Consider the following 13,322-nt stretch of genomic DNA (forward strand, 5'->3'; position numbering starts at 1 on the left):
GGAAGATCCACTGGAGAAGGGACAAGCTACCCACTCCAGTATTCTTGGGATTCCCTTGTGGCTCAGCTGGTAAAGAACCCGCCTGCAATGCAGGAGACCTGGGTTTGCTCCCTGGGTTGGGAAGATCCCCTGGAAAAGGGAAAGGCTACCCACTCCATATTCTGGCCTAGAGAATTCCATGGACTGTATAGACCATGGGGTCACAAAGAGTCGGATACGACTGAGTGACTTTCACTTTCTACACTCAAAAGGGTTTGGGATATAAGATTCCTTTACAAGCTCACTAGGTTCTTTATGAAAAAGAAACTGATTTAAATTATTACATTTCATTATTTTTTAATTCCAAAGCCAATAATCATGTTTAATAGGAATAAAATTGCTATTTCATTGTCTACTGCCATATCGCTATAATTACATATGTATGTGTATATATGTATGCACATATGTATGTGTATGTGCATGTATATTTGATTACACAGTAACTCTGAAAAATTTGTAAATTATAGAAAATCATAATCTTGCCATTCCAAAATACCTAGATATCCATATTAGTATTTTATATAATATTAAGCTTTTAGAATTTTATTAGCTCCCTGTCCTCTGATTGAGATTGTGGTAAAATTTATTTATAAATTTTCTAATATTAAGTTATCTATACATACATGAGATAAACTGAACCTGGTTGCAGTGTCTGATGTCATTCATACACGGTTGTATTTCATTTGTTAATGTACTTTATAAAGTTTTTACTTCTATATTCATGACTGATGTAGACCTATAGTTTTTCTCTCTCATAATGTTTCTAACTGGTTTAATTATCAGAGTTATACACATTTTACAGAATGATTTAGGAAGCATTTCCTCTTTTCTCATTGTCTGGGAAAGTTCATATAAAATTGAGATGGTATGCTCCTTGAAATTTTGGTTAACATTTGGTAAAATCACTTGGGCCTAGTATTTTCCTCATGAAATCATTTTCTCTTTTTTGCTACTTCTTCAGTTTCTTTAATAGTTATAAGATTATTCAGGCTAATTATTTCTTGAATCTGTTCTGAAAAGTTAAAATTTTCTAGCAATTGATCCAGCCCTACCCACAGGATTCTGGATCAAAAATTCACAGCTCTTCAAAGCTGTAACATCCTTTTATCTGAGTTTGGAACAAGCATTGTATTTTGAGAGGGCTAAACAACATAAGTCAGTTTTGGTTTGTTTTTATTTGTAATGAGGAAACAGAATCTGCAGTAACTCTAAAAATAACTGGATTATCTTGGGTACCAAAAAATCGTAATTGTTACTTCTGACAAACAGAATAGGTGTGCATCTATTTTAGCTATGACTTACCACCAGAAACAGGGGCATCCATGAAAACTGCTCCCATTTTTTCAACTTCTTTGGCCAGTTCCTTTGAAACCATAGGATCAATAGTACTGGAATCTATTAATAGTGAGCCTTTCTTCACTTTTCTAAGTAAACAAACAGAAACATCGTTTTTTTAAAAGTACAGTTTTATAGTTTTAAAAATATAGTTTACAACTCTGAATAAGTCTTTCATGCAACTACTTACAGAATGAGAATCTGCTAAAAGCTGCCAGATATCAAGGAAGTCTCTGGTGTAAATATTAGAAACATTGTTAGGGACTTCCCTGGTGGCTCAGTGGTAAAGCATCCGCCTGCCATTGCAGGAGACATGGGTTAGATCCCTGATTAGGGAGGATCCCATATGCTGCAGAGCAGCTAAGCCCGTGTGCCACAACTACTGAGTCTGTGCTCTGCAACAAGAGAAGCCATCACGTTGAGAAGCCTGCACACCACAACTAGACTTGCTGCAGCTAGAGAAAAGCCTGCACAGTTACAAAGACCCAGAGCGGCCAGAAATAAATTATATTTTTTAAAAGCTTGTTATTAGAATTGGTTCAAAATCTCAAATTCATTTTCAGATCAATTACAGTTCAAAGTAAACTCAAACTATTTCAAACAAACCAAAGTAACCTAATAAACTGCATGGTATAAATTCTGGTTTCACGTGAAATACACATTAACCATAATAATGTAGGTTAGCTAAGATGTAAGCAATTTAAAACACCTATTAACTTTAAAGGGGCTATTTGGTAAGATTTAAATTTTTGTTTGTAAAATAGCTGGGTCTCTTTAAAAAGTAATTTACTTGTCTTTAACAAGCCATATTGCAAATTTCACATATCCATTTTATTTCCACTAGGTAGAAAAAATATAAGCAATTAAAATTTAGCCATTTGCTTTAGAATGGCATATTCTTTAATAATTGTAATTTTGTAAAGATAAAATAAAATATAAAACAGATACTAAGGAAAATATAGGAATGGACCTAGAAATCTCAAAGAGTCTTCTTGTTCTTTATGGTAAATTTATATATATACACTGGTAAAAGGGGGAAGCAGTCTTTTCATTATCATATTTTACATCAATATTTAAACGGCGTTCTTAAAGTAAAGGGATTCCCTGTGGCTCAGCTGGTAAAGAATCCTCCTGCAATGCAGGAGACCTGGGGTGGATAGATCCCCTGGAGAAGGGAAAGGCTACCCACTCCAGTTTCTGGCCTGGAGAATTCCATGAATATATAGTCCATGGGGTCGAGTGACCTTCGCTTTCACTTTTAAGTAATAGTTTTGTTTGCACTCTAAATATAGACTATACACCTGTCGAGTTCCCTTACAGTATATTATCTATGCTATTGTCACTAGCTTGGAGACTCAGACCTAAATTATAATTTTTTTAAAGGGCTATGGCTAACCTTCCCAAAGTTTTTACTACAGATAAACTAACCCGCAAGACATTTAATCATAACTATGATTGGAAAATTAAAACTGAATAAATATAAATATTAAAGGGGAAACAAAATCATTGCTAAAACCATTAAAAATGTTTTTTCTACAGAAAAAAAAAATAGCACATAAAATGCTTTAAGCAACAATTTTTGACATATGAATTGATCTGGTCTAAGTGCAGTAAATGAGTATGTTCTATAGAAAGGAAATAGCATACTCTATTATAGATCACTCCAGGATGTATATACCCTAAAAATGACAATTAAGTTTACCAGTCTTCTGTGATAGTAGTATTTTTAAGATCTTAAATCTTTAATCAAATGGGAAATCATTTCAGAAACTACACATGCAACTGGGTGTGGGGAAGTGATCCTGGCCCAGAAGAAAATAAAGAACCACCCTTGAGAAGCAAATTATAGTTCAGTGTAAAGCCAAACTCCTTCAAAGCACTCCCTAGACAAAACCACCCTGGTTGGTGGCCACCATATTCCTAATAAAGGATATTAATTTACATAGAATTTTGTCTACACAAAGTTTTTAGTGACTTTTCCCTGACAGGTAAAGCAGGGCCATAATTGGAACAGACTAGGTAACAACACAGCTAGGTCACCTCAGGGCCACACACACTGTGGGCCTGAGGGCTTCATCCAAAATAGTATCTTTCAACCTTCTCTGAAATCTAAACATTTATCTTATCAGTTTTCTGCCTAATATTCAAGTGTCTTTTGCTTCTAAGTTTGCTAGTTTTCCAAAGCAATTCTGTTTCCTAAAACCTCAAGTTCCATGCGTTACAGCTTCATGAAATTAAAACCCTTTCTTTCAGCCCTTCATGTGTCCACTGAGCCTACCAGTTTGTTCTAGCTCTCTGCTATAACTCAACAATGAAACAAGTTAGGTACAGGAATCAGTAAGACCAGAAAACTAAACTGCGAACTCACCCATTGCCATCCTAATATAACCACAAGGGTCTGGCAGCAGGCACCAATTAACCAAAAGGTTCTTGAAGCGAGGCACTGGGTAGGAAATGCTGGCCTAAATAATATATCATTCAGGGAGCTACTGCTAATCTTTAATTCCAGCTTCTCAAAGTTCTTACTACAGATGAACTAACCCAGAAGACATACAGTAACTTTTAATTTCATAATAAATTTTAAATAATAGTGTTCTTTCCAATGCTTGGTTTTATTTTTCATAGAAATCTTTTCCTGAATTTCTATAAACCATAAGAAAAGTATGCTTGTAACATTTGTGTACAGTTTAAAGTCAAGCTTTAAAAAGTCTCTTAAAACAGCTTACCAATGAAAGTGTTAAGTTTAACGCAAGAGTTAAAGGAAGAGAAGCAAAAAAAAATTCATTCCCAAAAGTCACATACTTGAATTCAGTGAAAAAATAAACCCTTTACAATGAGAGAGAAACCACACTATTCAGTTTTAAGACATAAGAAAACAGTACAAGAAGACTTAACAAACATAACTGTAATTTCACAACTGTTCTAACAAATGTGAAATACATAAACTATCATAGAAAGAACATATCTACAGTTGAGAAATACATACTTTAGAATTCCATTTGCTCCAGAATAAGCTTCTATCGCATTGATGCTGGTGGGCAACATGGTAATAATTCTGTCAGCTTTTTCAGCTACATCTGCTGGGGAAGACACTACCTTTAAAAAAAATTGCAAAGGCACATTATTTAAATCAAATGCTTCTAGAGCACAAGTAGGACCCACTTTTTATGCATGCCTGTAATAGTAACAGTGAATAAAAATCAATACTTGTTTTCAAATGACAAAAAAAAAAACCTTACTGCCTAAAATAGAGAGTCCACTCCTTACACACATACAAATGCAGTTTCTATGGAATCACATCCACTGTTTACTTTTAAAAGTGTGAAGTGAGTTGAGGGGGAAAAGGGCAAAACCCTACAGTCCTGGGAACAGACACACTTCTCATGGATTCCTCCAACTTGGACTCTTAAAACAGCATACTTCTTGGTAGATGCTCTAAGAAAAACATTCTAGTATAACAGAGCTGGTAGCTGAAGTACAGGATTCACCAGTTATTTCATGAGCAGCAAAATCCCCAAGAAAATTCTCAAGCCCCCATTACCACTATCTTCCAGCCTCTATTTTCAAGAGAAAAAAAAATTAAGCCTCTCATTAAAGTCAGAACAAGGACAAGCATGAACTGCGCTGACTGAGACCACCATGAAAGTCTGAGAGCGTGAGCTGCCAGGACTCCTGTGGAAACCACATTTACAAGGAAGACAAGCCAACAGGCATCAAGGTACGCCCTCTCTGCAACCCTGACTTCTGCTTTAACAATGACCATGAACATACCACACAGGAAAGCTGCTCTGTCCATCCTCTGAACATACGTGCACACAAGTGTCGGTGTCTCTGCCCTCACTCACATCCCCCACATCCTCTGCTCTCTCGCATACATACACCATGATACACCTGACCAGCTGGGCAGCCACCAAAGAGGCCAAAAAAGACCAGGAAATCACTTCTTGACTAAAACTCCCCTTTAACAGAAAGAATCCACCACCCTGGCATAGAAGTTCCTGTCCAAAGCTTTTTTTCCTCTTTAAAAAAAGACAAAGGATTATCAAGAGGATAATCAAAGATTTCTCCGTAGGATGATTTACTTATGCATTAGAAACAAACGTATTTTCTACAAGGAAATGTGAACTGGCACATAAGCATCTTGGGAATGGGAATGACTCTGTTTTTCATGCAGTGGAAGTACACAAAACGTTTTCTTTTTGTCTTTGATGTACAGCTGATGAAAGAGTGAGAAGCCAAACACAGTGTGCAATCTAAATATTATGAACTAGAAGCAATGACATTTCAATTTTCCATAAGAGATTATCAGCTTCTAAATCAAAGTCTACATAAAGGAAGTTTTAACAGAATTTCCTATGTTGTACTTCAAAATTTCAGACAATCAAGTGTCCTATCACTTTGTGTGTTAACATTAAGTGAAACACCAGACTCTAAAAACCAAAAGAAAAGAAAAAAGATAGTCTCTCTTATTCTAAAGGCAAGACAGTACTTTCGAATCTACAATGCAGCACATTCAACAACATGTATATTTTGATATATAGTAGGGATCTGCCACAAATCATTCCAGAAAAAACATTTTTTTCCATCCAACGACAAAGAAATACTTAAGTTAGGTGAAAACCTTTCCTACACTCAAACAAATACTGAGATTTGAAAAGAGGCAACTATTTCCTGGCAAACAATTCAAGTTTATTCAAGCAAAAAAAAAAAGTTCAGTAAGATGAGAAGATAAGAAAAAGAAAGGTTGTAGGAGCTGTAATTCCCTACTTCTGGACTGTGTCAAGAATATGGGTTACATGGAGAGAGCCCCACCCATTCACCCTACTTAAATGAAGTAATAAACACAGACAAAATGCTGGCGTACCTTTCAGTGGCCTTTCCTTCTATCGCAGCTCCATCTCGCTTGATCTTTCAGGGCCTGTATTCTAAGACCTCAGCCGTGAGGTCTAAGAGTCAACTTCAAACTTTCTCTTAGGAATTGAGTCTCTTCCACTGAAGGAAATTCAATTCCATCTAGATAGCTCCTTGAGACGTGCCTTCAGGGACCCCGACGATTAGCTCGCAAATCTAGGAATACTTCACACCTCCAAGCTTCTCATGTTCATGAATTGGCATTGCCAATTCATACAACTGCCAAGTGCATGGGGTGGCCAATCAGCCCCCTGCATCCTTAGCATCTGCTTCTTGGGATGCTTGGGTTGCCAGAGTACTGCTAACCCCTCAATTATAAAGGAAAGTAGTGTCAAAGCTCACAGGTCCGGAAAAAACACACAATGATAGTGATAGCTGGAATGTCACCACTCTACTGGCCACAACTGCTCCATATCTAATGACTATATACATTCGGTACATTATAACAGTCTCTAATTTGCACTACAGAAAAGGCATGTTTATTAGACAGATAAGACAGACATGTGTGTCCAGTTATTCAAATCATCTTGCCTTCCATGTGATGACTTCAAGACTGAAATAATTGACTAACAAAATTTGGCCACGACTCAAAAGCTGGCAGGAAAAAAACAAACCTTATTGCCAATCTGACACTAACCACAAAAGCCTTTAGGAGCCAAACTAATTAGAGTCCCTTCAATTACATTAGCTAATTGAATGGATAAGCACAGACAGACAGCGTGGATCAGTGAAAGGAACACTAATTTAGAAGGCAGAGACCCGGGTTTAGCTATAGCTCAGCCACTAAGTCATGTGTGCTTTTGTGCAAATCACTTAACCTCTCTGACTTCAGTTTCTGAACCTACAAAATAAGAAAACTGACTCAGGTTATCTTTAAGGGTTTCTACCTCCAAAGTAGAAAGACAACTCTGGCAAGGAAATTTTTCCATATTGAGTAAATTTAAATGCTAGGAAGGTATTGCCTCTGTGAAAAAGGACTGATAGGATAGGAAGCATCTGCAGCGACTCAGGACTCTTCTGCACCTCCACATGTGTGGGTGGTCACTGATCTGGCTGACTCTGGACCATGGCTTTGCTCTGTCATGCGCATTCCAGAAATTCTTGACAATTTCAACTGCCTCCTTCTTACACCACTGTGAATTAAGATGACCTTACTAAAGGGCAACTCATTCCGGTATTCTTGCCTGGGAAATCCCATGGACAGAGAAGCCTAGTGGGCTACAGTCCATGGGGGTCACAAAACAAACACAGCTTAGCAACTAAACAACAACAATTTTTCCATTATCTCAATTTTGATTACAGGAGATTGGTTCCCTTCAAACTATCTAGTTTTTAAGCATTTCTGCAATCAGATTCATCCATATGCTAGTAAGTACAATGGCAGGTGTACAATATAAAGAGTAGATGACTGGACAGATGGAAGACAAAATCTGCTTTGCTGGGTGGGGGGGGCGGGGGATGATGGGCATCAGGGTCCACAGTAATCTGAAGTAACTGTGGATTTTTTCTACAGTTACATTACTTTCCTTTTTACATTATATTTTACATTACATTACACATTACATTACATTTCCTTTTTACATTATCAGTGGAAGGAGACAACAATTAACCTAGCTATTTTACATAAAGAGAAAAATCTCGCTGTCTCTTCTAGACAAAACAGTCACATAAGTCAAGCTCTTAGCACTGCTTCCAAATAAACTAAGTGGGACAGAGATATTTGCAAAGAGACAAGATGAAAATGACCTTGGTTAAACATGCCACTCTGTGTATTTTCATCTTTCCAAATAGAAAAGCATATTGTTGCTTCAAAATTGCACCACCCTTAAAAAAATTGACTGAAATGGTTTGTGCCTACATCTTGAAACATCTGGTCAACAATGATGAAGCCCACTCAGCAAGAGGCTTTTAAAGTTCCCATTTAACGAGACCTGAGTGGATGCCAGATTAGATCCCAAGAGACTTTCTTAACCAAACATGGTCAGCCTTATAATCTAGGAACAACAAGATGGCTTCCAAGTTTTTAGAGAGAATCCAATTAAGCCTCATTCAACCGGAAAACTCACACAGAAATGGTTGCATAAGTCTCAAAACTTTTGGTACCAATCAGAGGCATCTCCAAGGAAATTCCTAGACAATGAAAATGAAAATAAAGCACAAGTCACATGCCCCTGATACTAATGCTTAAAAAGAGAAACTGCTATCTTCTGTGTCCAGGACACAAGGCACTCTGCAGAATGTATTTTTAAGCAGGGATGCGGTCAAATTCCTCTTTGTCTCCTAATTTGGTTTTAACTTTTATCATCATTCTTTGACTTAAAAACATGTCTAAATTCTCTTCCAAGCAACTCTGGACTCAGTGACTCAGTCAAGACAGTGGTGCACTTCTATGTGTGATATTGGGGATGAAGATTTGGGAGAAATACAGTATAGATACTAAAGCAACAACCATAACAGTAGTAACAGCAGTGGCAGCAATAATAGCACTTCCCATGTGCCAGGTTTTCTAGAACTAAAATGAAGGTACTATTACTACTTGACATTTTATGAGACACTTTAAGTATTGATAGAAAGACATTAATCTGTCTAAAGTCACTCAGAGCTGAGATTTGAGACCAGACAGTCAAGTTCCTAAGTTTGTGCTTTTAAACCACTACATTCACCATTTATTGATTCATAATTTCTAAAACCCAAAGGGCTGACGATTACCAGGGTTACATTCTTATAATAGATGCTATAAGTTGCAAAGATGCATTCAGGGTTAAACCTGTAGCCCGCCAGACTCCTCTGTCCATGGGATTTCCCAGGCAAGAATACTAGAGTGGGTTGCCATTTCCTCCTCCAGGGGATCTTCCCAACTCAGAGATCGAAACCGGGTCTCCTGCACTTCAGGCTGATTCTTTATCAGCTGAGCCACCAGGGAAGCCCAGGTTAAACCTGAGTTTCCAACAGAAATAAAGACATAACAAAGGGTTACTGCAAGAGGAAGGCATAGGTTTTTTTTTTTTTTTTTATGGGAATGACCACAAATAACATATTAAACCAGTTGTAAATGTCCCAATTCGTTAACATGTAAAGGTACAAATTTCCTTCATAACCCAGTAGCGTTTTTTACTACTAGGTACAGCTGGAAGGAAACCCTCCAGGGTGGTCACATCCAAAGCACTTCTGCACCTGGAGCTACAGGCGGCCACCTTGCACCTTGAGGGGAGGGAGGGGCTGGGCTGCAGAAAGGGGAGCCAAGACACAGACAGAAATGAATCTGCTTACATCTGTACCCAACATTCAATTATGCTTAGGTTCAGACCACTCCCCAGCTCTTCAGTTACATGAAACAACAAATTCTCAGTTTTTGCTTTTTAAAAATTGAAGCAGCACTTCTTCAAGATGTTCAAAGATCTTTAAAACCAAGTGATTGCTTTTTGATCCTTCAGATATGTCTAGTTTGGTACTTTCTCTTCCCGCAAATTTCCTACTGAAAGCACAGTTGACATTAGAAATCAACTAGCCATGCTTTCCACAAACTTTGAGGAAAAAAAATTATGTTTCCTTTGGCTGCCATTTCATGGACTTCCCTTGAGATAGTAACATTAAGGGAAGAAAGGGACATCTGTCCTTAAAATGTAAGCACCAACTCAAATATACTCTGAATTTTTGAATTCTTAATCCATCCATTGTACTACTGTGGACAATAGCCAGAGGTTTCAAAGTTTTCACCTGCATTTTCCCATCTAATCCCAAATCTTATCTTCATCTTTTAGTGGTAAAATGAAACTCACTTTTCCCTTTATCAAACATTTAAAACTAAATACAGCTATGAAATAATACTGACATTTTAACATATCAGATGTCATCCATCCAAATTAACTCTATCTTTTAAAGTAGGACTCTTAAGAAATCACACTTGTTTGAATGACACTGACACTGTTCAAAATGGTTTTTAAGCTGCCAGCATAAATCATTTATCAACAATGTTTTCATTTTATGATATTTATGACAGAATATTCCCCCTCAGGCCCAAAGCTTTTTTACTTTTCACCCCTCTCCCTTCATTCATCTAAATTTCACGTCCTCCAGCCCTCCACTGCTGTTACAATCAATACACACAGGACTCCTTAGAGTCAAGACTCTGAGGGGAAGCAGAGATAGAATGTGGGAAAAGAGGAGCCTGCCTTCCAGGCTTGCCACCTAAGACTGAAGCATCTAAGAACCTTTCCCACCGCGTGCAGTGGTCAGGGGTGGGAGCTGCAGGCACGAAGCTAGGACATGTCTTCACTATTCACTACTCTGGGAGGGGCAGCTACCCAGAACCCAACGTCTTTCCTTCCTCATACCCACTTCAGTGTCTCAAGGAAGACAGAAAGAAGGGAAATCTAATGACTGAGCCTGTGCCCTAGAACCCTCTGATTTCTATTCAGGAGTCTGAGAGACCTTGTCTACATGACTTTCATTTCAGACTACAGCATTTCTGTTTGCAGGTCAGCAAACCTTAAAAGCAATATTTATGTAGTTTTCTATGAGAAATGAAATGGCTCTTAACAGTTACTTATTATTTTTCCCCTCAAAACCTGCTTCAGCACTTCATTATTGTCAAAATGCAATTTTAATAGAAACTCCCTCCTAATTTTAGTCTGGCTATCTACGACACATCTAAAACATTGCCACATACAACCTGTTTTATTCTCCACAGCACTAGGTGCTCTGCTAGACATACTGGTTCAGTTCAGTTCAGTCGCTCAGTTGTGTCCGACTCTTTGCAACCCCATGGACTGCAGCAGGCCAGGCCTCCCTGTCCATCACCAACTCCCGGAGTTCACTCAAACTCATGTCCATCGAGTCAGTGATGCCATCCAACCATCTCATCCTCTGTTGTCCCCTTCTCCTCCCACTCTTAATCTTTCCCAGCATCAGGGTCTTTTCAAATGAGTCAACTCTTTGCATCAGGTGGCCAAAGTATTGGAGTTTCAGCTTCAACATCAGTCCTTCCAAAGAAGGACATGAGAATTGAGTCATACTGGTACTCAGTCTCTATTTGTTGACCTGATGTAGAAATCTCTAGAAACTAGAGAGGGAGCCTTCCACTTTTATTTATTATTTTTTTCCCCTCTACCCTCAGCTTTACTCAGACCCAAAGTATCAACACTCACTAGGTGAACTGCTATTGACAAAAAATACTGCCATCATTGTAGAGACTTTCACTTTTAAAGAACACTGCTCCTTTGTCTCCATTATTCATCTGGATAAATCCTGCTTGTTCTTGCGCTATCTGCCTACACTGCTAGTCTTCAGCGAACAGCCCTAACTGCCCTCTAAACCAATGTAATACAGGTTTTTTACTGAAAACTGAGGAGACGCTACTTTTTCTTTTGACATCGAAATTTGGAATAACATATTTGTGTGATCTGATTATCTAATACCTCCTGCTCGTCCCCAAAGGCAAAATTGTAACTATTTTGTTCTAGGCTATAATACCCATACCCAGCACAAAGAAAGTACTCAAGAAACATCAATCAAAGTAGCAAATAAATGAAGGTCCTATCCCTTGTTTTGCTGCTGCTGCTGCTGCTAAGTCGCTTCAGTCGTGTCCGACTCAGTGCGACCCCAGAGACAGCAGCCCATCAGGCTCCCCGTCCCTGGGATTCTCCAGGCAAGAACACTGGAGTGGGTTGCCACTCCAGTGTTGTCTCCACTTCTCCAGTGCATGAAAGTGAAAAGTGAAAGTGAAGTCACTCAGTCGTGTCCGACTCTTTGTGACCCCATGGACTGCAGCCTACCAGGCTCCTCCATCCATGGGATTTTTCAGGCAAGAGTACTGGAGTGGGTTGCCACTGCCTGCTCCCTTGTTTTGCTAGGAGAGTCTAAGGTAGCCTTAATCTGCAGTGATCAAAGTAACTTCTCTTCACAAAGAAGAGATTCTGACATGTCATGTGAATAGAGAGCATTAGAAAAGGAATTACAGCTCTGCACAGCAGAGGGGAAACAAAGACTTCTAGGAACTAACTTAGACCTAACACACACAGTACTTACCATGCCAAGCATGACTTTAAGCTTTTTACAAATATGAATTCATGTAATCCTCATACTAACTCTCTGAGAAAGGTTGTTGTTATTATTCTTAGGAGGAAACAGAGATACAGACACTAAATATCTCTCCTGGGATTGCAGACACTAAGTGGTAAAGTCATGCTCCAGGTTCCCAAAACTCTTGCAGTATTGGTTTCCTGTGGCTGCCGCAACAAGTTCCCATAAGCGTGGTGGCTTAAAACACAGAACCTTATTCTCACAGCTCTGGAGGCCAGAAGGACGAAATCAAGGTGTAGGCACCACCATGCTATCTCCACAGGAAGAGCCTCCTCTGCCTCTCCTAGCTTCTGGTAGCCCCGGCTGCTCCTTGGCTTGCTGCAGCATTAACTCTGAAGTCAGCAAGGACCTGCCATAGCCTGCCCTTATGTCTCTCTGTAAGGATGCTCATCACTGCCTTTAGGGCCCATGCAAAGTCCAGGAGGACGTCATCTCAAGATATACAACCTAATTGCATCTGCAAAGACCTTGTTTCCAATTAAGGTCACTGTCACAAGTACTGGGGTTAGAATGTGGACATTTATCTTTTTTTTCCAATAACTTTATTGTGATATATAATTTGCCCACATAAAGTATATAATTTGATGGTTTTCAGGGTATTTTCAGATATGTGCAACCATTATAATTTTAGAACTTTGTATCACTTCAAGAAAAAAATCCCATATCCATTAGCTCTCTCTCTCTCTTGTGCCTGCCTCCCTCTTTCCCACCCAGCACTGCTGCTGCTGCTGCTAAGTCGCTTCAGTCGTGTCTGACTCTGTGCGACCCCATAGATGGCAGCCCACCAGGCCCTGCTGTACCTGGGATTCTCCAGGCAAGAACACTGGAGTGGGTTGCCATTTCCTCCTCCAATGCATGAAAGTGAAAAGTGAAAGTGAAGTAGCTCAGTCAAGCAACCACAAACCCACTTTGATTTCTCTGTTCTGGATTTTCATGTGTCACTGCCTCATTCCTAT

At 38.9% G+C, this 13,322-nt stretch overlaps 1 protein-coding gene and 1 non-coding gene across 3 annotated transcripts in view; both read right to left on the reverse strand.

Annotated features, from left to right (window-relative positions):
• Positions 1-13,322, reverse strand: part of HIBADH (3-hydroxyisobutyrate dehydrogenase) — a 108,755-nt gene that overhangs the window by 80,587 nt on the left and 14,846 nt on the right. For both annotated transcript variants that reach the window (XM_086396383.1, XM_086396382.1), the window contains exons 3-4: positions 4,361-4,470; positions 1,342-1,463 (exon numbers count right to left, since the gene is read on the reverse strand). In XM_086396383.1, coding sequence (XP_086252509.1) covers positions 1,342-1,463; positions 4,361-4,470 — 232 coding nt within the window. The remainder of the gene's footprint in view (positions 1-1,341; positions 1,464-4,360; positions 4,471-13,322) is intronic.
• LOC147374137 (small nucleolar RNA SNORD56) lies at positions 11,404-11,474 on the reverse strand. The gene has a single exon (XR_015163311.1). It is a non-coding gene; the product is annotated as a small nucleolar RNA SNORD56 (small nucleolar RNA).

Source organism: Bos grunniens, chromosome 4 (genome assembly GCF_055505025.1).
Source record: "Bos grunniens cultivar Pamir isolate PY7600 chromosome 4, Bosgru_T2T1.0, whole genome shotgun sequence".
NCBI lineage: Eukaryota > Metazoa > Chordata > Mammalia > Artiodactyla > Bovidae > Bos > Bos grunniens.